At 32.5% G+C, this 27,417-nt stretch overlaps 1 protein-coding gene across 1 annotated transcript; it reads left to right on the top strand.

Moving 5' to 3' along the window:
• Positions 1-412: 412 nt before the first annotated feature.
• On the top strand, positions 413-21,038 carry LOC139504665 (uncharacterized). Its single transcript, XM_071294703.1, has 5 exons — positions 413-852; positions 1,976-2,024; positions 2,438-2,625; positions 19,166-19,480; positions 20,974-21,038. Exons 1-5 carry the CDS (start codon positions 531-533, stop codon positions 21,036-21,038), a joined length of 939 nt encoding a protein of 312 aa, XP_071150804.1. The 5' UTR covers positions 413-530.
• Positions 21,039-27,417: the final 6,379 nt, after the last annotated feature.

The following is a 27,417-nucleotide window of genomic DNA, read 5'->3' as shown; positions in this document are numbered from 1 at the left end:
AGACATGCTAGAGGACCAAATTGGCTATTCACTTGATTTTTGTAGCTCACTTGGCCTAGACATGCTAGATGATCAAGTGATCTAGTCACTTGATTGTTTAGCTCACCTGACCTAGACATGCTAGAGGACCAAATGGGCTATTCACTTGATTTTTTTAGCTCACTTGGCCTAGATATGCTACAGGACCAAGTCGGTTGTTCACTTGTTTTTTTAGCTCACCTAGTCTAGACATGCTAGAGAACCAAGTGGACTAATCACTTGCCCTCTCGATATTTTAATTATTTGTGTCATTGGGTTGCTGTCTCATAGACAAATACCCACATCCTCTTGTATTCATCAAATATACTTAGTCCATGAAGTCTTCATATAAGTCGTAAACTTTTGAGTTAATTTATCTGATATCATGGTAATCTTGAATTTTTATTTGAATATAGAAAACATGGATATCCTAACCCAAACTTACAGAGCCATATGTGCAGTTTGTCCATTCAGTATACGAGAGAGACAACATTGAGGGGTCTCTGTTGGGAATGACAGAATCTGGTGAAGATGTGGTCCAGTCAGTAAATGAGACAGACACCGTAGACAGTTCTCTGTTGAGAATGACAGAGTCTCGTAAAGATGTGGTCCAGTCAGTAGATGAGGCAGACACCATAGACAGTTCTCTGTTGAGAATGACAGAGTGTCGTAAAGATGTGGTCCAGTCAGACGATGAGGCAGACACCGTAGACTGTTCTCAGATAAGAATGACAGAATATGGTGAAGATGTGGTCCAATCAGTAGATGAGGCAGACACAGATTCGTCTCAAAATAGTCCGACAGATTTACAGTCAATATCTAGTTCTAAGACAGGTATTTATTCATGTTATTCATGTTATTTTTTCTTTACGAATACAAACAGATTTAGTTTGAGTCAATACAACAATTTCATTTTTCAGCTTGAGGACATCTAAAACAAATCTTTAAAATCTTCTCCTCTAAAACTTTTATTTCATTTTACACCAACAACCAGGAACTACTGGTGATAGATCAATGATAATGTATGTGAAGTTTCATTGCTATCAATACATATCAGATTGACGACTATGTTTAAGCCCTGTCCTCTGGCCATGGTTCAGTGACTTTCAATTAATTTGCAATTTCTAATAATAGGTTTTTTGCTCAAAATAGTTTTATATGAACTACTTGCGATAAATAAATGATTTAAATACATACAGTTGCATAAAAATTTTCTACATTTGAAAATGCCTGTACCAAGTCAGGAATATGACAGTTCTTGTCCATTCGTTTTTGATGCGTTTTGTTATTTGATTTTGCCATGTGATTATGGATTTTCCGAATTGATTTTCCTCTGAGTTCAGTATTTTTGTGATTTTACTTTTTACTATCAGTACATATCAGTTTGACGACTATTACAAAGCTCTGCCAGCTACCGACTTAAGTCTTCTATAGTCCGCGGTTTTATTCTCCTAAATTTAACCTGCCATACAGGGGTGCGGCCTATAAAGTATGATTAGTAAGAAATAACAGAAATAATGATAGTAGAAATTAGGGACTTTGTCTTACTTAGTAATGGAGCTGCCCATCAAATGGTCTTTTTTCTAAATTTTATGCCGACAGTCGAGACATGTCTTTGTGTCAACAGTTCATTAAAATTATTTCTTGTTGTTGAAAATATATAATAAGATTGAGTCAAATACATTTGCAGTTTTAAAATTATTGTTTTGGAGAGAATACTATTATCAATGGAAACAATGGCTCTATTTTCCATCAGAGCTTAGTATTTTGTTTATTCTATTTATGGCTATAAAGATTTTGTAATATATATATTTTTTTTTTTGGCAAATGATATATGATCAAAAAAGGAATTTCAATATATATTTTCTTGATTCATGAGATGTTACAAGTAATAAGTAACTTTGTAGAACTAAATAATAAGTATGACATGTATGATGTATTATTATTTTTATTACAGAATTTGAAGGGAGGAGAAGTACACATATCCCGTCGATTGAATCTCAACCGTAAGTTGTTTTAATATTTACCAGTGATTTAATATGTTGGTTAAAAACTGAACAATTAACATGATTAATGTAGTAAAAACTTTCTGTAGTGAAAGATTACAAAGTTTTGTTTTCCAAATCATTAAATCAACCGTAGAATATACGACAAGTTTGATGAACCGTTTATAACAGTATTTTGTTGAGAAGACGAAGTGAAGTACACATTTTAGATTTATGTTAAAAATTTAAGACAGTTTCTAGGATCTCAAAACACCACATAATTTGAAAGAATCGAAAACAAATCAATCCACTGTCTAAATTTACATCAATAATATTGTGGAATTTCTCAGAGATATTTTATTACACTTCAACAAGTTTCTCAGCACACCTCCTCCTTAACATAACAAGTTATTACAGATATTCTATATTTACAGAATATTATCAGAGGAAGACAACCTTTTACAGGCAGCCTTTATTATACTCTATACTGTACCCAGGGCTATTGAAGACTTCGTAGACAGGGAATACAAAGGTGGTTTTGTCCAGTCTATCCGGGATCATAAAGATCAACTCAAGGCAACACTCAGTTCAGAGGAATGGGAATTACTCAGCCAAATAATAGGTACAGTAATTACTGATCGACAAGACACATTTTAAAATGAAGAATTTTCATAAAGTGCAGAAAAAAGCAAGAATAGGGGAAGACATAAGTTAAATGACCAACTCTGTATTCACTGGGGTAAAGCTGATGACCGTAACTGCATTCACGGTCATCCCAAGATGTCGGATGAAAAATTAGGTCAATATTTGTATTGTCTGTTTAAGTGTTTCTATATCATTTTCTTTACAAAGCATACATTGGTACGATGTAAATATATAAAAGATTCACATGGAATCAACAAATAACTACCGAGAAATGTGTATGAAAGTTGAAATTGGGTTTGAAAAAATCGCTAAGATGACCGTAAATCCTAATCGAGATGACCGTAACAGGATCAGCGATTCATAACAAGGCTGACCGTAATTGTCTAAAAGATGACCATAATTTGTAAAGGATGACTGTAACTTTTAAAGGAAGACCGGTCCGTCAATTCATACAAATATCCATATTTGTATCCATAACTGTTTGTTGAGTTTGTCTCACGGCAATAGGGGCTCGGTTAGCGGTTATAAATATGTTTTATCAATTTCTTATCAACTATTTAGAGTTTATGACAATGGTAGTAAGTTGCATATTTCCTGTAAATATTTATTGATACCGATGTTAAAATTTGAATACAAATCAAATAAATCAAATCAAATATTTTATTTTTCCAATCAGGGTCTCACAAGGCATGACAGGGGGTATTTACCAATAATGATAGTATAAGCAACAAACATGAGACATTGTTTATTGTATAACGCGACAGATATTATAATTATAGACAAATGAAAAAAGCATTAATAAGAAAATACATTAAAAGTACCCTTTTCCCTTCCTTCCTTATTACCATTATTATTTCTATGTCCAGCAAATAAAGAAAACCTTATCATAAGTAAAGTTTGAACAGACTTAAATTATTATCTATAAAGACGGAAATATTTTCATCTGCAGAAGAGACCAAGAGACGGTGCTCAAGGATATACTGTTGATGGCATTAGACAATAACAACAATCCTCCCCGTTTCAGAAGCAGATGAAAATATAAATCGAGAAACTGAATCCGGTCAATTAACAATTTTTTTTTTTTTAAATCAAAGCAATAGCTAATTTAGCGAAACATGGAATATAAATCTGCTATTTGCAGTGTTTTACCAGGAATATGCACAACTCTTTTAATACAGTTGAGTTATCACAAGACAACATCCTTAGCAATTTCTCTTACGAATTAAAATTAATGAAATTGGAACATGATTCAGAAATAATGTCTGTGTTACATGTAGTTATATTGAAAATGAACTTCATTTTCAAGATTACCAGAATTCTACATTTCTGGCATAGTCTACGGTTTGGAGGACGATTAATACTGTGAAATTAAAGTTTTTGAATGCTGGTATGCATCTTGCATTAAAGAAAATGAGTCTTTTAAAATTTTTCTAGTGTAGACCAATAATTCAAAATAGACTTAACTAATTCAAGGTACAGTGGAAACCGACTCATAAGGCTACAAAAATTGTGTTGTTTTTTTTGTGCACATCCAGAATAAATTTACAAAATTTTCTGTGTAGCTTTCACAAGTTAAATTTGAATAAAATTTATCAATACTAATTAACTGGTTTCCATATCCCCAAATTTTGCTATATATATCAAGGGATTGAATGAGCTCCTGAAATTTCACTTCCACAAAGAAGAATAAGCTTTATATTATGATCAAAAACATGTATAAACTATTTAGGATTTAGAGATAATAATTTTTTTCTAAGTTTAAAATATGCCTTTTAAGCCTTCTTGTATGATTCATTCTGAGCAAAGTAGAATTTACCCGAAGCACTTAAATACACACCTAGATATTTACAATGTTGTACACAATTTATATCATATTCTTTGTATTCAAATTTGAGGCGGATATGTCTGCCTACAGTGTTGAAAATACAACTGTTGCATACCTGCCAACTTTTGAAAGTGCCCATGGGGGTTTTAGTGCGCGACAACAATTTTAAAGGTTACAATTCTTTGCAACGACTATTTTGCGCGTGCTGTTTTGTGGTCTAGAAAAAGTGTCATATTTGTAAGATGAGCTTACATGCCTTTTTTTAAAGTTTATTTGCATGATTCTAGTTATTATATCAGCAGAAAACATGTAGCTGTAAGACTAGGAATTATTTTCATTTGTAAGGATACTAAATAGTTGTTGACTTTTCCAATTTAAAATTATACACAAAGAAGGACCTTTATCAGGTTGGGAACAACACCTAGGGATACCCCCTCAATGTTAGGACATTAAAAACCATTTTTTAAGTACAAATGTGCTCGTGCATATTCATATTATTTGAAGAAACTTTTCCCAAAGAACTATACATCTTATGATCTATCTGGTATGATATCGTCAACACATGTCCAAGAATTTTGATATGTTCTTGGCCTTATATCTTCTTTATTATTTAAAATAATTGGACCCTTCTTCTTCTTCTTCGGAAGTCCACCCTATTTGCAGGGTCACCGCATTAAAAATATCCTAGTTTTAGGTTAATTTTTTAAAATGCGTAGTTATTTATAAAATAAATAATAAATAAAATTGTTAGGCTTTAATATGTACTTAGTTTTAGTAAAACAAAATAATAAGGATAAAAGGTAAAAACTTGTATTTACACTGTACATAGCATATTGTCACAAGATTAAAACACTATTTAGATTTAAAATTTAAAAAATGGATAAATCCTAAAGTTAATAAGAATATATAGGAGTCCACTTATTAAAAGATAAAAATATGTTTATGGTTCATCTATGGCAGTGATGATAAAAAGTTTATCAAACGAGGTTCCTCATTATATGTTTATATAAAATCTAAAAAAAAACTAAAAAAAACATTAATTCATGTTGTAGATTTATATTAACATGTATTATAATTTTGTTATACTTATAACGTTGAGGCTCATATTAGATTTAAAATTTAACATTATCGTCTAGCAACAGATTTAATTCTCTGTTTATTGAATTTTTATATGGTTGGAATGGAACAATCATATATGTCATTAGTTATCATGACGATAAGTTAATATTTATACCCATTCTCATGACCGATACTAGCTAAATTTTAGATGATGTGATGTTCATCAGTAGGGAGTCGAGTACTATTGTTCATTATCCTTCACTGAATTCCAGAACTCTTACAGTTAATATGCAGAGTGTAATTGTTATGTATATTTCACAATAATTCAGCTCTCTTGGTGTGTAATGCAAATACCCAGTCTTTGCAGATTCTTTCTATATCTCCTAATTGAGCTTTTGGTATCCCAGGTTAGTGGAACTGTCAATTAACAATTGGAGTAGATCGTCATCAGATTTAATGATGTTATTGTAGTTGATTTGATTTTCTATCAACAAATTTTTGAGTCTAATATGGTGAATTTTCCTGACTGAGTTAAGGCTTTTGCAGTTCATAAGAAAATGTTTAAAGTCTTCTGTTTCTTCTGTACAAAGTTTGCACTGTGGAGATTTTGTTGAATCAAAGCGGTTGTTTATACTTTGAGTTTTATACGTTCCAGTGAGTATTCTGGATTTAATTATGCCTTTAGTAACATCTCTCTTGTTGTCTCTGACACTGCTCCAACACTTATTAGGATTTCGGAAATTCCATTTGCTTATTTCCATATGATTTAATGATGATTTTGTTTTAGCTATCTCAGACCATTTTGTTTTCCATGTTGAGTCTATCATATCATGGGTCAATCTTTTCCAGTTTTGTTTGGATTTAAGACTATCTCATGCGCAGAGGGCAATCCATATGCCTTGAGAATATGATCCACTTTGATATACCAGCTGTTGGAGTTATCATCTTTTGTTGCTAATTGTCTGATTCCTATTTTGTATTCAATGGAATTTGTATCTTTTGAAATTCTAAGGAATAGAGAAATCATTGCCTTGTGGATGAGTTGTTCAATGGCTTCTGCTCCAAGCAAAATATATATTGCAGCATCTGCAGTTCTTTGTGGCAGAGATAGCAGATGTTTAAATGTCTTTTTCTGGAATTTCTCTAATTTCAAAATATCAGCCTTATTAAAATTCAAAATTTCAAAACCATATAGCATTCTTGGTATGACAAATGTTCTCCACAGTTTATATGAAATCAACGGATTTACTCCATTTATTCCATGCAAGCCTGCTCCCATGAGAGAATACATGGTAGCTCTAGCGGTGGATATTCTGTTGACCACATTTGGGAAATTTCGGTCTTGTCTTTCAATACCCAGATGTTTTATGGTTTGTTTTTCGCTGATTTTCTCGTTGAAAAGTTCAAGGTTAAATTCTTTGTTCTTTTTGTTGATCAGTAAAATTTCCGTCTTTTTACTATTGATTTTTACTCTATCATTCTTTGTACAGCTTTCAATTATACGGAGTAGAGTTAAAGCATCCTGTTCAGAAGTTGCACATAGCATAATATCGTCTGCACATGTTGGACAACCTAAGTAATTGGTTCCGATCTTAAATCCAATATTTGTAGCTTCAAGTGTATCTAGGATATTCTTGTTGTATGATTTATAAAAGTTGGCAGATAAAATACCTCCCTGCTTTACTCCTTGCTCGTTTGTGAAAGCCTGCGAGATACATCCTTGAGATTTTACTTGGGTTGATGTATTATTATACATTATTCATTTGGAAAAGCTGTTTCAAATAAAATGTCAGAATTTCCCATTTTTAAGTTAATAAATCTACATTTTTAGCTCACCTGTCCCGAAGGGGGACAAGTGAGCTTATGCCATCACTTGGCGTCCATCGTCGTCCGTCGTCTGTCGTCGTAAACTATTTCAAGAATCTTCTCCTCTGAAACTACTGGGTCAAATACTTTCAAACTTTAACTGAATGTTTCTTAGGGTAACTTACTTATAAATTGTATCCGAAGTTTTGATCCATCAACAAACATGGTCGCCATTGCTAAAAATAGAACATAGGGGTCAAATGCAGTTTTTGGCTTATAACTCAAAAACCAAAGCATTTAGAGCAAATCTGACATGCGATAATATTGTTTATCAGGTCAAGATCTATCTGCCCTGAAATTTTCAGATGAATCAGACAACCTGTTGTTGGGTTGCTGCCCCTGAATTGATAATTTTAAGGAAATTTTGCTGTTTTTGTTTATTATCTTGAATATAATTATAGATAGAAATAAACTGTAAACAGCAATAATGTTCAGCAAAGTCAGATCTTCAATTAAGTCAATTTGACCAAAATTGTCAATTGACCCCTTAAGGTGTTATTGCCCTTTAAAGACTTTTTTCACAATTTGTTCATCATGTTGACTTACTTTAAAAAATCTTCTCCTTTGAAACTGCTTTATCAATTTCAGCCAAACTTAGGCTAAATGAGTTTCAGAGTATCTAGTATAAATTTTATATTTTATTTCCTTGTATGTCAAGAAACATAGCTCCTATGGCTAAAATAGAACATAGGAGAAAATGATTATTTTTTTTGGCTTTTGAAGAAAATAGGACGATCCAAAAAACATTTAAATAAATTGAAAAGCCAAAATAATCATTGATGAGAGATTTAACCAAAAGAATTAAGGTGAGAGATTCAGGCTCTTGAGAGCCTCTTGTTCTATTTTATTTTTTACAAGAGTAAAATGACCCCTTGAGGGAAGTCCCTCATTTAAGGGATTCCTCATGATGATGTGGGGTGGGGGGTGTTGTCCATGTGAAAAATAAAGAAAAGTACATTACATTTTTAATGATTTGGTATTTTAATTGAATACATAAATAAAATTATTTTACAGCAAGTGTAATAAATTAGTGAATAAAATACTATTTATTATCCTTATGGTTGTACTGCATCATTGAAGTTTGTCAATCAGCCATGCTTTTATTCTTATTCTGTGTAAGAACCTCCTTGCAGGTGAAAAAATCATTTGCCATGTTCACAATTTTACTATTCTGACCAACAAACAGAGGAATACAACACATTAGTTCAATATCTAGCAGGTTAAAATAATCTTGAGAGAAAACGTTTTTGATTGGCTGATTAATTTGATCATGAGAAACATACATTTTGATTGGCTGAACACGATTTTCTTCCATTGGACACAGTTAAAAATCGGGAACAATCATATTTTTCGTGTAGATTTTCACCAAATCGTGTTTTAGAGGGTTTTTCAAGTACACGATCATGCAATTGTGACAAAGGGTCAAAATCATGTAGTACACGCCTAAATCGTGAAAGTTGGCAGGTATGCTGTTGCTTTATTTGGGTTGAGAGTAAGACATCAATTTCGACAATATTATTTTCCAATGAGTTTAAAGTTTTGACTGGTGACCAGTAGCTGTAGTAATAAGTAAACTGATATCATCGGCATACACCAAACAATGGTTAGGTCGCCTATTAACATGTACATGGTCTAGAGATTTTCCAAATAGTTGGGAAGGTAATTGATGAAAATCTTAAACAGGTTAGGACTTAGGTTATCTCCTTGTTTAACTCCAAGCTGTATAGGGAAGAATATAATTCAAAGTGACAGCGATACGACGTAAAACTGAAGAAAAAACACATTAATTAAAAAATATGATTGATTATCCAGCGAAATCTGCCATCTATAATACTAAAATTACGAGGTCCAATTTGTCAGCCGTCATCATGTAAAAACGACGGATCAAAGAATTCAACTTTATATATATAACTAATATAGTACAAAGGTGTAGATTAAAAATTACACCACTCCAGGCCCTTTTGTTTTCCACGTAATTAATATTGCCAATAATTGAGAAGTTCCGGGTCGAGTCCGATACCGATACCAATAGTATATTCACCTGTTACCTATTACCTAATCTGTACGTTCCACATCTGACAGGCGCACCAACAAACGGTGTATTCAGGATTAATATGCTATATACACGGGTCATAATCACAGGGTTGACACTACTAAATTGCCAAATTGTTACCTATTGTAGTATTTTAATCAGTAAGACTTTCTAAGATAACAATACGAATACTTAAAATCTGGACTAAAAATAAGGCGTACAGTTTTCAATTTGTTAGCGGGCATGACGTAAAACAGCGAATCAAAGAATTCAACTTTATTTATAACTAATTTAGGACCATGCTGTTGATTAAAAAAATACTCCATTCCAGGACCTTTTGTTTTCCAAATAATTAATATTACCAATAATTGATAAGTTCCAGTTCGACGGGTTCAAACAGAAAGATTTGAAAGCAGAGAAAACTGTGTATCATATAATCGGCATGACTTTATCAGATGACAATACTAATACTAAAATAAGGCTTGCGCATAGTTATATACTTTAATTCAGTCACGGACCCGCGATATCACGGGTGTGTTCTAGTAAAATATAAACAGTGCCTTGACAACACTGGATTCGATGGAACAGCAAAATTTATTCTGCATTCAGTTTATTTGACTGAGATTAAATCCTTCTGACATTTAGTAACAAATGAAAAGCAATATGTAAATATTCCATAAGATAAGGATTTCAATACGGAAATGAAGTCTTCGTATCGCCCTATCTTTTTTTAAGTTTTGCTTCAATATTTGGCAATAGTTCATAAATATATAAAAAAAGATGTGGTATGATTGCCAATGAGCATGATGAGACAACTCTCCAAAAGACAACTCATCACAGGAGACCAAAATGTCACAGAAATAAACAGTTATAGGTCAACGGACGGTCTTCAACAATAAGCCAATAACATACCGCATAGTCAGCTATAAATGGCCCTTAAGTAAAACAATTCAAACGAGAAAACTAACGACCTAATAAAGTTTATTTTTAATTCCGTAGTACACCCTTCTTGGACATAACTGTCACTGACTTAAAAATTTGAGCAACATCTTTTGAATGCTATATTTTGTTCTTCTAAATTTATATTTCGTTTTCACTTGCATGATTATTTTTTCAGTGCTACATACATCGGATAGATTTATAAATGCAAAATGGTTGAACACTCCAACCCCCTTGTACAATATAAAAGGTGCCCTCCAATAATATATATATACAACACTTTCGTACAAAGCAGGTGTAAAATATATACACCCTTTTCATTGGGGTATACTACAGGCAGGTTAAAATGTTTACATTATAAGTAAGCACATTGTCTACAAGATAGTTCATGTTCAAAGTTAGCAAGATTCTTCTTTCATTCGGATACGATTTTATACAGTTGGTGAACTACACATGCATGTACTTGAAGCAAGTCTTATTTTCTTCTACCTATAGAATAATGCAGTCTTATAAATACGTTTTATAACAACACGATTAATTAGTTGATACAAAAAAGGTAATACAAATACGGATTCTTAGAATCGATGGTCATCCTTTAAATATTACGGTCATCCTTTATAAGTTACGGTCATCTTTTTACCAATTACGGTCATCCTTGTTATATGTAACGGTCATCTTGAAAATATTTTACTGACGATTTAAGGTCATCTTAGCGATGTTTTCAATTCCAATTTCCTCTTCGATACACATTTCTCGGTAGTAATTTTTTATTTCCGTCTGATTCTTTTATACATTTACATCGTATCAATGTTTGCTTTGTAAAGAAAATGATATAGAAACACTTAAACAGACAATACAAATACTGACCTAATATTTCATCCGACATCTTGGGATGACCGTGAATGCAGTTACGGTCATCAGCTTTACCCCAGTGGTATTGAAACACATAGAATGCCAACTCTATATTCAAACAACTAGAATGCCAACTCCATATTCAAACAAATAGAATGCCAACTATATATTCAAACAAATAGAATGCCAACTATATATTCAAACAAATAGAATGCCAACTCCATATTCAAACAAATAGAATGCCAACTATATATTCAAACAAATAGAATGCCAACTATATATTCAAACAAAAAGAATGCCAACTATATATTCAAACAAATAGAATGCCAACTATATATTCAAACAAATAGAATGCCAACTCCATATTCAAACAAATAGAATGCCAACTATATATTCAAACAAATAGAATGCCAACTCCATATTCAAACAAATAGAATGCCAACTCTAGATCTATATTCAAAAACATAGAATGCCAACTATTATTCAAACAAATAGAATGCCAACTCTATATTGAAACAAATAGAATGCCAACTCTATATTGAAACAAATAGAATGCCAACTCTGTATGGAAACAAATATAATGCCAACTCCATATTCAAACAAATAGAATGCCAACTCTAGATCTATATTCAAACAAATAGAATGCCAACTATATATTCAAACAAATAGAATGCCAACTCTATATTCAAACAACTAGAATGCCAACTCTATTTTCAAACACATAGAATGCCAACTCTATATTGAAATAAATAGAATGTCAACTATATATTCAAACAAATAGAATGCCAACTCTGTATGGAAACAAATAGAATGCCAACTTTATATTCAAACAAAAAGAATGACAACTTTTCATTCAAACAACTAGAATGCCAACTCTATATTGAAACAAATAAAATATTACAAATGCATAAATAATTTGATGTATGGTTTCCAACTAAAAACAATATATAGGCATAAATGTTAATGATAAATACCTATTAAAAGTCTCTCCAGAACAAACAAAGAAGGAAAATTGCCAGTACTTAAAACCTTCCATCCTTTATGGGTGGATTTTACATAGATAAATAAAATTGTATAATAAAACAGCGAAATAAGGATGTTAAATTTGATGTATGCCTTTTTGTGCTTCTTTGTTACATTTGTTTGTTTTTATAGCATGTATAGTGTCACATCAGATTAAAGATGATTACACAATGTTGACAGCTGTACCCCTATTTTTGACATTTTTACCTATTGTGTCTGTTTGTTTTGTTCACATATCGTTGTCAATATAATGGAATTTGATGCAACTGTCATACAAGTGAGAGGTTTAGCTAGCTATAAAACCAGGTTCAATCAACCATTTTCTACATAAGAAAATGCCTGTACTCAGTCGAGAATATGACAGATGTTATCCATTCGTTTGATGTGTTTGAGCTTTTGATTTTACCATTTGATTAGGGACTTTCCTTTTTGAATTTTCCTCAGAGTTCAGTATTTTTGAGATTTTACTTTTTAAAAGGATACCCTGGCTTTTACTATCTTTTTTTTCTGCTTCTGGTGCACACCTATAACGTTACCGTAACAGAGACAAAACAAACAATTTAACCATCAATAACCATGATTCAAAGTAGTTTTATTTTTTTTTTAAATATGCAGAAAGCGCTTTATTAAATTTATTCATAAGAGGAATCCATATGTATGGTAACAAGCCGATCGGATTGGTCTGTAAAATCGTCGTTGTTGGACTCTATGCATTATAATGTGGTTTTCTTGTTTATTTTCCACACACAAAGTGATGATGTCAATTGTCTTTAGTTAGTCAGTAATCGGACAAAGTGCCGTCAATACCGTCTATAGCGTAATTGTGCATAAGTGATCGACACACCCATTTTTGAGACATTTTCTCAGCTGGGAACTTGTGATGGAAGCATGATCATGTGACCGTTATCTACTTAATAATGATTGATTTTGACAAGCGCTGGATTCTTTGACCTAAAAATGCTGATTGATCAGGTTTTGACCAGCAAAATTGTACGAAACATGTTTTAAGACTAATATTTATTGATTTATTAAAAATTAAAAAAATTAAAAAAATCGTGTCATCTCCTTTAATGAAAATCTCCTTTTTCTCTGGAAATTTGAATTTTAAAGGTATCTTTTGCAGAATGTAATTACCAGATATGAAATGTTATACCTTAACATTTGTTTCAGGAGCTGCTCTGACTCCTACAAATGATAGAAGTTAGAAAAACACTAGCTTCTATTATGCCTTTGTTTTGTTACCAGTTTGGATAATTTGGAGTCAACTTTGGAGCCAGCTAGAGTCTTGATTTCCTCTACCCAATTTAAACCATGTTTAATTTAAATTTCATATGCACTGTACACCATTTAACTTTAAGTGGTGCTTTGTCAAGTAATGTATTTTAAGTTTTTTCTTCTATTCTGTGAAAGATAAAACAAGCAGGTTCACTTACTCTGTTGTCTGAAGTTGTGGAACTAAAGCCAACTTTGTAGACTTTGACTTGGAAAATGTTTTTATGCCCCACCTACGATAGTAGAGGGGCATTATGTTTTCTGGTCTGTGCCTCTGTTCGTTCGTCCGTTTGTTCGTCCCGTTTCAGGTTAAAGTTTTTGGTCGAGGTAGTTTTTGATGAAGTTGAAGTCCAATCAACCTGAAACTTAGTATATATGTTCCTTATGGTATGATCTTTCTAATTTTGATGTCAAATTAGAGTTCTGACCCCAATTTCATGGTCCACTGAACATAGAAAATGATAGTGCGAGTGGGGCATCCGTGTACTGGGGACACATTCTTGTTTTATTTTTATTTTAGCATTCCCTATTTATAAAGTTTTTGGCTTTTAAGCAATCTGTAGACTCTGTAGACTTATACCATTGACTCCGGGCCATGCCCTCACGTCAACCGGTTTATTCTAAACATCAAGGAACATCTAAGATTCTTGAGATTGTCTTGCTTTAAATGGTATAAAAACAAAAGGATTGAATTAAACAACTGTCCTATAATGTTCTTCTGAAGGACGTCTCCGGGTGCGGGAATTTCTCGCTACATTGAAAACCTGTTGGTGACATTCTGCTGTTTTTTTTTGTATGGTCAGGTTGTTGTCTCTTTGGCACATTCCCCATTTCCATTCTCAATTTTATTCTCATAATCTTCATGTTTCGATATTTCCCTTGACTTGTATGCGTGTTTTTAACAACACGGAAAAACAGAATTAAGCAGTATTTATATTTAGTGTTTTTATAAATTTAGAAACACGTCAGAGGGAATTCCCCAGTTTTGATAACATGCGAGAGTTCTCTGATTTCAAATCAATAAATCTATTTCTGTCATATAAGAACTGACGTGGAGTTTTCTTACCGGTATATGTCACCGTTATGAAACTGATATTTGATATTGTACTTCCATAAAAAAAATGGAGGTCGTAACGTTTAGTTAATATTTAATATACGTCCATGGTACAAATCATAAGTCTAGGGTTTATTTAGACATGTTAGATAATTATGCGCATGTGTATAGTTTTCTTAATTGACATGAAGGGGTATTAGATTGAATGGTTGCTCTGGATTCCACACTCCATTGATTAATTTCAATGAAACTCACGAGATCCTTTCTATGTCTGTCTGCTATCGAGGGTTATTGTTGTTGCATAATTTCATATCATATGCATCATTTAAATTTAAATAAATGTAGTCCACAACCTAAAGGTTTAACTAGAAGACCCCTTCAGCCAAAATGGAGTCTTTTATGTTATCGCTTCAAACGACGAAACGTCGAGAAAAAAATAACTAGTGCTGTCGATAGACGTCGTATTATTTTAAAACCGATCGCAATTTAAACAGAGGAATGTGTACGAAAAGGAGTCATGCCCACTGACCCAAAGGAAATGAAATATTTAATGAGTTAGGAATGGGGTTCAACCTAGAATTCATATAGGAAAATAGGTGATAAGGTACGATGTGTAATACGTTCTCTCACTCTCAGTGACTGCTGTGGAAAGTAAACTTGGAATTGATAGTACAAAAACAAAACTCAATAAGTACATTGTTCATACACGTGTATCGATGATTAGCTGTTTTTAAAGTTGAATAACTATTCAGATTACGTAAATTACATTTTACGAGCATTTTACACGTGCAGTTGAAATTTGAAAATAATATTAATACATGTATCAATGAAAACAATGGCAATCGTATCCCTCAGAGCATGCTGCAATCTGCTCTTTGATTAGGAGTAACTATTATTTCTAGGCAGCAGTACAGTGAAGTATTCAATATTATACAGCTTATATTTTGGAAATCTGAAATTATGGGGTCAAATATGACAGGAAGTACAAAGAAAACCAGAAAAAAGATGTAAAGCTGTGATCCATATGTTCAGTGTTGAATTCTAAATACATTTGTCTCATATAATATTGATTAAATTGAGTTTCAATGAAAATTGAAAACAATATTCCATCTGTTTTTTGTTTACCGGCACTTCATTTACCTACATGACATAAGAAATGAAAATAGAATGAGTTGTTGTTGGTCAGTTTTCGTAAATTTGGTTTCTTTGACCTGTATGTGAAATGACACAAGATGTTTTAAAAGCTGTTCACTATGGCTTAGTCAAAATATTTATCATCTATTTTATAATAAAAGTGTACATGCATTATTTATAGCTTGTATAGTGGAGGAAGCTGTTTTAATGAAGTCAATGGGTTTGGTATATGCAAAGTAGTAAAGGGGCCCTTATCAGGGTTTTGTTGAATGCAAGTGTTATAAATGAACAAATATAAGAATTATAATTAATTTATTGTTCATTAAAGGTCTTATATCGTATATTTTATGATGGTATTATACTCATACCTGCTAACGTTCACGATTTAGGCGTGTACCCTATTTTGACCCTATTTCGACCCTATGTCACGATCCTGATCGTGAAAAAAACATCTTAAACACGATTTTGTGAAAATGTACACGATAAATATTATTGGTCCCGATTTTGAACTGTGTCCAAGGGAAGACAATCATGTTCAGGCAATCAAATTCTGTGCTTCTCGTGATCAAATTAATGAGCAAATCAAAAACGTTTTATCTCAAGATTATTCTAACATGCTAGATTTTGAACTCGGTAGTATTCCTCTGTGTGGTAGGCAGAATTTTAAAATCATGAACATGAAGGTGATTTTTCACCTTCAATGAGGTTCTTACACAGATAAGAATTAAAGCATTGTTGATTTACAAAATTCATAGATGCAGTACTACCATAAAGATAATAAATAGTAGTTTATTAAAAGTCAGTGCTTTAAGGCCTGACTTTCAAGTCATGGTGTTCATCTTTCTTTACGCGACATCCAACAAATCTATGCGGGGGGTCATTTGGCCAGAAATAGATCCGGAAAGGTTTAATTTTCTCCTCCTCCTTTTTGTGGTATGAAAAGTTTTTGTTTCTTTCATTTTCATTTGGAAATAAAGAAACGATTAGCATGATTAGTGTGGATTGTTTGTTTAAAAAAAAACGTTTTATTAATGTGTATTTTGCATTATAAGCATTCAACCTGATTACAACCTATCTTTATCATTTTTGTTTATTTGAATTCCGTGTGGAAAGAGGTCGGGTCAATTTCGAGTACTATCTGCGATCTTAAGATATTTTTAAATCAGTTCAGTCGTTGATAAACCAATTAAAAGTCGACTGAACATGAATTATATTGCATATTACACAATTTAAAGCCTTTCTGTACGTGACAAGACAAGAAGTGTCAAAAAGTGATTAGAAGCGACAATACAATTAATTCAGCGATAAAAAGCGTTAAGAAGACTATTTCGCGACGATACATAAATAAAAAATATCATTGAAACAACTTTAATTATATTCCCAATATATATTGAAAAAAATATGCATTATTTTTATTAAAGGGGCGGTTATAAAACATTTTTTTATATTACATTGATAGATGAAAAAAAAAATCATAGAGAAGAAAGGGATTTTCTAGTTTTTATTGAATATAAAGAATATGTTTTATGCACACGCTAAAAATTGGAAATCAAAACAAAGATTTTCGAACTTACTTTTAAAGAATTTATTGAATTAAAACCATGCAATATCATTTCCTTTTTAACAGTGAAATTAGTTGTTCTTGATAGGGACATCATTAATAGGTGTGGCGTCACACTATCACACCAAATGAGAATAGCCTCGCGAGAGAATAGCGATTCGCGTGTCCCTTGTTTGTTATTGTTGCTTCTTCACTAAATTATTCTTCTTGTCGCTGTTTGTCGCTAAAATTCTTCTTGTCTCTCATTAGTGAGACCGGCCGGTTCCGTACTTAACTTCTGTTTCTGCACTGCAAAACAACCACATTTTCAATTAAAGACAATTAACGATGCCTAGTCCTTGTTGTTGTGTACCTGAGTGTCAAACAACCTCTGTACTATGAAATATAATGATATAACTGGACTAGAAATACACACAACCTGTAATTAACTGCCTTTACAGGGCTTTCGCGCTTTGATTCACTAATTTATTGACATTACACTTGCTGTAACATCTGTTATTTATGTATTCAATTAAATTACCAAATCATTTAAAGTACAATGTACTATTCTTTTTTTTCACAAGGACCAAACGAACAGGTTTGGAACAACCCCCACATGAGGGATATCCCTCAAATGAGGGACTCAGTCCATAAGACAAGGGGCAATTTTACTGTTGTAAAAAATAAAAAATAAAATTTTAGACTTTTAACTTAAAAATGGAAAAAAATCATTATAATTTATATTTGGAACAACTTTTCTAAATGAGGGGTCTAATTATTTTGAAAAATTAAGAATTTCAAGTCCAAGAACATTTCAAAATTCCTATACGTCATGTGTTGATAAAATAATACCAGATAGATCATAAGATGTATAGTTCTTTTGGAAAAGATTTCTTCAAATAGTATGAATATGTGCTCATTTGTACCTAAAAAGTGGGTTTAAATGTCTTTACATTGAGGGGTTACCTTAGGTGTTGTTCCCAACCTGTTAAAGGTCCTTTTTTGTGCATTATTTTAAATTGGAAAAGTCAATAATCATGTAATGTCCTTACACATGCAAATAAATCCTGGGCTTATAGCGACATGTTCATCTTTTCTACTGATATACTATAAACTAGAATCATGCAAATAAACTTAATAAAAAGGCTTGAAAGCTCATCATACAAATATGACACCTTTTCTAGACCACAAAACAGCACGCGCAAATTACGTTCAAAAGAATTGTCACCTTTAAAATTGTTGTCGCGCACTAAAACCCCCATGAGCACTTTCAAAAGTTGGCAAGGATGTATAATAAACCCCTAACGGGAGGGATATGATGAAGACATAATCTTTCAATCAGTTTAATTGAGGTCTGGAGCTGGCATGTCAGTCACTGCTAGTATTCCTTTGTTAATTTATGTCTCATTGTCATTTTGCTTCTGTTATCTATTCTAACATTGGACCTAGACTTCTGTTAAACTGAGTTTTACTGTGCGTATTGATGTGTGTTTCTTTATTCTACATTGGCTAGAGGTATAGGGGGAGGGTTGATATCTCACAAAACATGTTTAACCCCGCCACATTTTTGCGCCTGTGTCAAGTCAGGAACATCTGGCCTTTGTTCAATAGTCTTGTATGTTTTTTAAATTTTAGTTCATTTATATGTTTCTGAGTTTAGTGTGACGTCCATTTTCACTGAACTTAAGTAAACATTATTGTGTAGGGGTGAGCTGAAGTTCACCTCTCGATGCCAGATTTTCTCGCTGTGTTGAAGACCCATTGGTGGCCTCGGCTGTTTTCTGCTCTTTGGTTGGGTTGTTGTCTCTTTGTCACATTCCCTGTTTCCATTCTCAAATTCTTCATAGTGGACAAAACTGTCATATATATATATATATCTATCTAAATCACCTTGGTTACCACATTTTTATTTCTTTTCCAGCTCACCACCGATTGTACCATTTCTATGATAAGATAATACAAGACACCATTCTAGATAAGGACGTCCTTGATCTATTGATTTCCAAATGTATCCTTAGGATTGAAGATAGAGCACAAATAGAACACCATCCAAAGCCATCTGACCGCAACACATGTATCTTAGACCTTCTAATACAAAGACCAGAAGATTCCTACAGTGTATTATTAGAGGTTCTTAAAGAGTCTCCTACTTGTTCTAAAGATCTGATAGAATGTATGGAAGGGCAACAATTTTCCCATCATGAAGTTCATTCACAGTCCAAAGTTAAATCATGTAGTGAGTATTTAGTTTTCATTCTGATTATTTGTATGAAAGGCAGTGTCTGGTAAATGCCAATCAGACAAAACCAGTTATTTTCTTTTTCAGCTCACCCCTACACAATAATGTTTACTTAAGTTCAGTGAAAATGGACGTCACACTAAACTCAGAAACATATAAATGAACTAAAATTTAAAAAACATACAAGACTATTGAACAAAGGCCAGATGTTCCTGACTTGACACAGGCGCAAAAATGTGGCGGGGTTAAACATGTTTTGTGAGATATCAACCCTCCCCCTATACCTCTAGCCAATGTAGAATAAAGAAACACACATCAATACGCACAGTAAAACTCAGTTTAACAGAAGTCTAGGTCCAATGTTAGAATAGATAACAGAAGCAAAATGACAATGAGACATAAATTAACAAAGGAATACTAGCAGTGACTGACATGCCAGCTCCAGACCTCAATTAAACTGATTGAAAGATTATGTCTTCATCATATCCCTCCCGTTAGGGGTTTATTATACATCCTTGCCAACTTTTGAAAGTGCTCATGGGGGTTTTAGTGCGCGACAACAATTTTAAAGGTGACAATTCTTTTGAACGTAATTTGCGCGTGCTGTTTTGTGGTCTAGAAAAGGTGTCATATTTGTATGATGAGCTTTCAAGCCTTTTTATTAAGTTTATTTGCATGATTCTAGTTTATAGTATATCAGTAGAAAAGATGAACATGTCGCTATAAGCCCAGGATTTATTTGCATGTGTAAGGACATTACATGATTATTGACTTTTCCAATTTAAAATAATGCACAAAAAAGGACCTTTAACAGGTTGGGAACAACACCTAAGGTAACCCCTCAATGTAAAGACATTTAAACCCACTTTTTAGGTACAAATGAGCACATATTCATACTATTTGAAGAAATCTTTTCCAAAAGAACTATACATCTTATGATCTATCTGGTATTATTTTATCAACACATGACGTATAGGAATTTTGAAATGTTCTTGGACTTGAAATTCTTAATTTTTCAAAATAATTAGACCCCTCATTTAGAAAAGTTGTTCCAAATATAAATTATAATGATTTTTTTCCATTTTTAAGTTAAAAGTCTAAAATTTTATTTTTTATTTTTTACAACAGTAAAATTGCCCCTTGTCTTATGGACTGAGTCCCTCATTTGAGGGATATCCCTCATGTGGGGGTTGTTCCAAACCTGTTCGTTTGGTCCTTGTGAAAAAAAAGAATAGTACATTGTACTTTAAATGATTTGGTAATTTAATTGAATACATAAATAACAGATGTTACAGCAAGTGTAATGTCAATAAATTAGTGAATCAAAGCGCGAAAGCCCTGTAAAGGCAGTTAATTACAGGTTGTGTGTATTTCTAGTCCAGTTATATCATTATATTTCATAGTACAGAGGTTGTTTGACACTCAGGTACACAACAACAAGGACTAGGCATCGTTAATTGTCTTTAATTGAAAATGTGGTTGTTTTGCAGTGCAGAAACAGAAGTTAAGTACGGAACCGGCCGGTCTCACTAATGAGAGACAAGAAGAATTTTAGCGACAAACAGCGACAAGAAGAATAATTTAGTGAAGAAGCAACAATAACAAACAAGGGACACGCGAATCGCTATTCTCTCGCGAGGCTATTCTCATTTGGTGTGATAGTGTGACGCCACACCTATTAATGATGTCCCTATCAAGAACAACTAATTTCACTGTTAAAAAGGAAATGATATTGCATGGTTTTAATTCAATAAATTCTTTAAAAGTAAGTTCGAAAATCTTTGTTTTGATTTCCAATTTTTAGCGTGTGCATAAAACATATTCTTTATATTCAATAAAAACTAGAAAATCCCTTTCTTCTCTATGATTTTTTTTTTCATCTATCAATGTAATATAAAAAAATGTTTTATAACCGCCCCTTTAATAAAAATAATGCATATTTTTTTCAATATATATTGGGAATATAATTAAAGTTGTTTCAATGATATTTTTTATTTATGTATCGTCGCGAAATAGTCTTCTTAACGCTTTTTATCGCTGAATTAATTGTATTGTCGCTTCTAATCACTTTTTGACACTTCTTGTCTTGTCACGTACAGAAAGGCTTTAAATTGTGTAATATGCAATATAATTCATGTTCAGTCGACTTTTAATTGGTTTATCAACGACTGAACTGATTTAAAAATATCTTAAGATCGCAGATAGTACTCGAAATTGACCCGACCTCTTTCCACACGGAATTCAAATAAACAAAAATGATAAAGATAGGTTGTAATCAGGTTGAATGCTTATAATGCAAAATACACATTAATAAAACGTTTTTTTTTAAACAAACAATCCACACTAATCATGCTAATCGTTTCTTTATTTCCAAATGAAAATGAAAGAAACAAAAACTTTTCATACCACAAAAAGGAGGAGGAGAAAATTAAACCTTTCCGGATCTATTTCTGGCCAAATGACCCCCCGCATAGATTTGTTGGATGTCGCGTAAAGAAAGATGAACACCATGACTTGAAAGTCAGGCCTTAAAGCACTGACTTTTAATAAACTACTATTTATTATCTTTATGGTAGTACTGCATCTATGAATTTTGTAAATCAACAATGCTTTAATTCTTATCTGTGTAAGAACCTCATTGAAGGTGAAAAATCACCTTCATGTTCATGATTTTAAAATTCTGCCTACCACACAGAGGAATACTACCGAGTTCAAAATCTAGCATGTTAGAATAATCTTGAGATAAAACGTTTTTGATTTGCTCATTAATTTGATCACGAGAAGCACAGAATTTGATTGCCTGAACATGATTGTCTTCCCTTGGACACAGTTCAAAATCGGGACCAATAATATTTATCGTGTACATTTTCACAAAATCGTGTTTAAGATGTTTTTTTCACGATCAGGATCGTGACATAGGGTCAAAATAGGGTCAAAATAGGGTACACGCCTAAATCGTGAACGTTAGCAGGTATGAGTATAATACCATCATAAAATATACGATATAAGACCTTTAATGAACAATAAATTAATTATAATTCTTATATTTGTTCATTTATAACACTTGCATTCAACAAAACCCTGATAAGGGCCCCTTTACTACTTTGCATATACCAAACCCATTGACTTCATTAAAACAGCTTCCTCCACTATACAAGCTATAAATAATGCATGTACACTTTTATTATAAAATAGATGATAAATATTTTGACTAAGCCATAGTGAACAGCTTTTAAAACATCTTGTGTCATTTCACATACAGGTCAAAGAAACCAAATTTACGAAAACTGACCAACAACAACTCATTCTATTTTCATTTCTTATGTCATGTAGGTAAATGAAGTGCCGGTAAACAAAAAACAGATGGAATATTGTTTTCAATTTTCATTGAAACTCAATTTAATCAATATTATATGAGACAAATGTATTTAGAATTCAACACTGAACATATGGATCACAGCTTTACATCTTTTTTCTGGTTTTCTTTGTACTTCCTGTCATATTTGACCCCATAATTTCAGATTTCCAAAATATAAGCTGTATAATATTGAATACTTCACTGTACTGCTGCCTAGAAATAATAGTTACTCCTAATCAAAGAGCAGATTGCAGCATGCTCTGAGGGATACGATTGCCATTGTTTTCATTGATACATGTATTAATATTATTTTCAAATTTCAACTGCACGTGTAAAATGCTCGTAAAATGTAATTTACGTAATCTGAATAGTTATTCAACTTTAAAAACAGCTAATCATCGATACACGTGTATGAACAATGTACTTATTGAGTTTTGTTTTTGTACTATCAATTCCAAGTTTACTTTCCACAGCAGTCACTGAGAGTGAGAGAACGTATTACACATCGTACCTTATCACCTATTTTCCTATATGAATTCTAGGTTGAACCCCATTCCTAACTCATTAAATATTTCATTTCCTTTGGGTCAGTGGGCATGACTCCTTTTCGTACACATTCCTCTGTTTAAATTGCGATCGGTTTTAAAATAATACGACGTCTATCGACAGCACTAGTTATTCTTTTCTCGACGTTTCGTCGTTTGAAGCGATAACATAAAAGACTCCATTTTGGCTGAAGGGGTCTTCTAGTTAAACCTTTAGGTTGTGGACTACATTTATTTAAATTTAAATGATGCATATGATATGAAATTATGCAACAACAATAACCCTCGATAGCAGACAGACATAGAAAGGATCTCGTGAGTTTCATTGAAATTAATCAATGGAGTGTGGAATCCAGAGCAACCATTCAATCTAATACCCCTTCATGTCAATTAAGAAAACTATACACATGCGCATAATTATCTAACATGTCTAAATAAACCCTAGACTTATGATTTGTACCATGGACGTATATTAAATATTAACTAAACGTTACGACCTCCATTTTTTTTATGGAAGTACAATATCAAATATCAGTTTCATAACGGTGACATATACCGGTAAGAAAACTCCACGTCAGTTCTTATATGACAGAAATAGATTTATTGATTTGAAATCAGAGAACTCTCGCATGTTATCAAAACTGGGGAATTCCCTCTGACGTGTTTCTAAATTTATAAAAACACTAAATATAAATACTGCTTAATTCTGTTTTTCCGTGTTGTTAAAAACACGCATACAAGTCAAGGGAAATATCGAAACATGAAGATTATGAGAATAAAATTGAGAATGGAAATGGGGAATGTGCCAAAGAGACAACAACCTGACCATACAAAAAAAAACAGCAGAATGTCACCAACAGGTTTTCAATGTAGCGAGAAATTCCCGCACCCGGAGACGTCCTTCAGAAGAACATTATAGGACAGTTGTTTAATTCAATCCTTTTGTTTTTATACCATTTAAAGCAAGACAATCTCAAGAATCTTAGATGTTCCTTGATGTTTAGAATAAACCGGTTGACGTGAGGGCATGGCCCGGAGTCAATGGTATAAGTCTACAGAGTCTACAGATTGCTTAAAAGCCAAAAACTTTATAAATAGGGAATGCTAAAATAAAAATAAAACAAGAATGTGTCCCCAGTACACGGATGCCCCACTCGCACTATCATTTTCTATGTTCAGTGGACCATGAAATTGGGGTCAGAACTCTAATTTGACATCAAAATTAGAAAGATCATACCATAAGGAACATATATACTAAGTTTCAGGTTGATTGGACTTCAACTTCATCAAAAACTACCTCGACCAAAAACTTTAACCTGAAACGGGACGAACAAACGGACGAACGAACAGAGGCACAGACCAGAAAACATAATGCCCCTCTACTATCGTAGGTGGGGCATAAAAACATTTTCCAAGTCAAAGTCTACAAAGTTGGCTTTAGTTCCACAACTTCAGACAACAGAGTAAGTGAACCTGCTTGTTTTATCTTTCACAGAATAGAAGAAAAAACTTAAAATACATTACTTGACAAAGCACCACTTAAAGTTAAATGGTGTACAGTGCATATGAAATTTAAATTAAACATGGTTTAAATTGGGTAGAGGAAATCAAGACTCTAGCTGGCTCCAAAGTTGACTCCAAATTATCCAAACTGGTAACAAAACAAAGGCATAATAGAAGCTAGTGTTTTTCTAACTTCTATCATTTGTAGGAGTCAGAGCAGCTCCTGAAACAAATGTTAAGGTATAACATTTCATATCTGGTAATTACATTCTGCAAAAGATACCTTTAAAATTCAAATTTCCAGAGAAAAAGGAGATTTTCATTAAAGGAGATGACACGATTTTTTTAATTTTTTTAATTTTTAATAAATCAATAAATATTAGTCTTAAAACATGTTTCGTACAATTTTGCTGGTCAAAACCTGATCAATCAGCATTTTTAGGTCAAAGAATCCAGCGCTTGTCAAAATCAATCATTATTAAGTAGATAACGGTCACATGATCATGCTTCCATCACAAGTTCCCAGCTGAGAAAATGTCTCAAAAATGGGTGTGTCGATCACTTATGCACAATTACGCTATAGACGGTATTGACGGCACTTTGTCCGATTACTGACTAACTAAAGACAATTGACATCATCACTTTGTGTGTGGAAAATAAACAAGAAAACCACATTATAATGCATAGAGTCCAACAACGACGATTTTACAGACCAATCCGATCGGCTTGTTACCATACATATGGATTCCTCTTATGAATAAATTTAATAAAGCGCTTTCTGCATATTTAAAAAAAAAATAAAACTACTTTGAATCATGGTTATTGATGGTTAAATTGTTTGTTTTGTCTCTGTTACGGTAACGTTATAGGTGTGCACCAGAAGCAGAAAAAAAAGATAGTAAAAGCCAGGGTATCCTTTTAAAAAGTAAAATCTCAAAAATACTGAACTCTGAGGAAAATTCAAAAAGGAAAGTCCCTAATCAAATGGTAAAATCAAAAGCTCAAACACATCAAACGAATGGATAACATCTGTCATATTCTCGACTGAGTACAGGCATTTTCTTATGTAGAAAATGGTTGATTGAACCTGGTTTTATAGCTAGCTAAACCTCTCACTTGTATGACAGTTGCATCAAATTCCATTATATTGACAACGATATGTGAACAAAACAAACAGACACAATAGGTAAAAATGTCAAAAATAGGGGTACAGCTGTCAACATTGTGTAATCATCTTTAATCTGATGTGACACTATACATGCTATAAAAACAAACAAATGTAACAAAGAAGCACAAAAAGGCATACATCAAATTTAACATCCTTATTTCGCTGTTTTATTATACAATTTTATTTATCTATGTAAAATCCACCCATAAAGGATGGAAGGTTTTAAGTACTGGCAATTTTCCTTCTTTGTTTGTTCTGGAGAGACTTTTAATAGGTATTTATCATTAACATTTATGCCTATATATTGTTTTTAGTTGGAAACCATACATCAAATTATTTATGCATTTGTAATATTTTATTTGTTTCAATATAGAGTTGGCATTCTAGTTGTTTGAATGAAAAGTTGTCATTCTTTTTGTTTGAATATAAAGTTGGCATTCTATTTGTTTCCATACAGAGTTGGCATTCTATTTGTTTGAATATATAGTTGACATTCTATTTATTTCAATATAGAGTTGGCATTCTATGTGTTTGAAAATAGAGTTGGCATTCTAGTTGTTTGAATATAGAGTTGGCATTCTATTTGTTTGAATATATAGTTGGCATTCTATTTGTTTGAATATAGATCTAGAGTTGGCATTCTATTTGTTTGAATATGGAGTTGGCATTATATTTGTTTCCATACAGAGTTGGCATTCTATTTGTTTCAATATAGAGTTGGCATTCTATTTGTTTCAATATAGAGTTGGCATTCTATTTGTTTGAATAATAGTTGGCATTCTATGTTTTTGAATATAGATCTAGAGTTGGCATTCTATTTGTTTGAATATGGAGTTGGCATTCTATTTGTTTGAATATATAGTTGGCATTCTATTTGTTTGAATATGGAGTTGGCATTCTATTTGTTTGAATATATAGTTGGCATTCTATTTGTTTGAATATATAGTTGGCATTCTTTTTGTTTGAATATATAGTTGGCATTCTATTTGTTTGAATATATAGTTGGCATTCTATTTGTTTGAATATGGAGTTGGCATTCTATTTGTTTGAATATATAGTTGGCATTCTATTTGTTTGAATATATAGTTGGCATTCTATTTGTTTGAATATGGAGTTGGCATTCTAGTTGTTTGAATATAGAGTTGGCATTCTATGTGTTTCAATACCACTGGGGTAAAGCTGATGACCGTAACTGCATTCACGGTCATCCCAAGATGTCGGATGAAAAATTAGGTCAGTATTTGTATTGTCTGTTTAAGTGTTTCTATATCATTTTCTTTACAAAGCAAACATTGATACGATGTAAATGTATAAAAGAATCAGACGGAAATAAAAAATTACTACCGAGAAATGTGTATCG

Source organism: Mytilus edulis, unplaced genomic scaffold (genome assembly GCF_963676685.1).
Source record: "Mytilus edulis unplaced genomic scaffold, xbMytEdul2.2 SCAFFOLD_154, whole genome shotgun sequence".
Taxonomy (NCBI): Eukaryota; Metazoa; Mollusca; class Bivalvia; order Mytilida; family Mytilidae; genus Mytilus; species Mytilus edulis.
This window is presented reverse-complemented; position numbering and strand designations above follow the sequence as displayed.

What these genes read in the sequence shown, in the direction of transcription:
- LOC139504665 (XM_071294703.1), top strand. Translation starts at nt 531, where the DNA reads ATGACAGAATCTGGTGAAGATGTGGTCCAGTCAGTAAATGAGACAGAC. An exon ending in AATATCTAGTTCTAAGACAG is followed by an intron (nt 853 to 1,975) that starts GTATTTATTCAT and finishes TTTTTATTACAG; the next exon opens with AATTTGAAGGGAGGAGAAGT. An exon ending in ATTACTCAGCCAAATAATAG is followed by an intron (nt 2,626 to 19,165) that starts GTACAGTAATTA and finishes TTTCTTTTCCAG; the next exon opens with CTCACCACCGATTGTACCAT.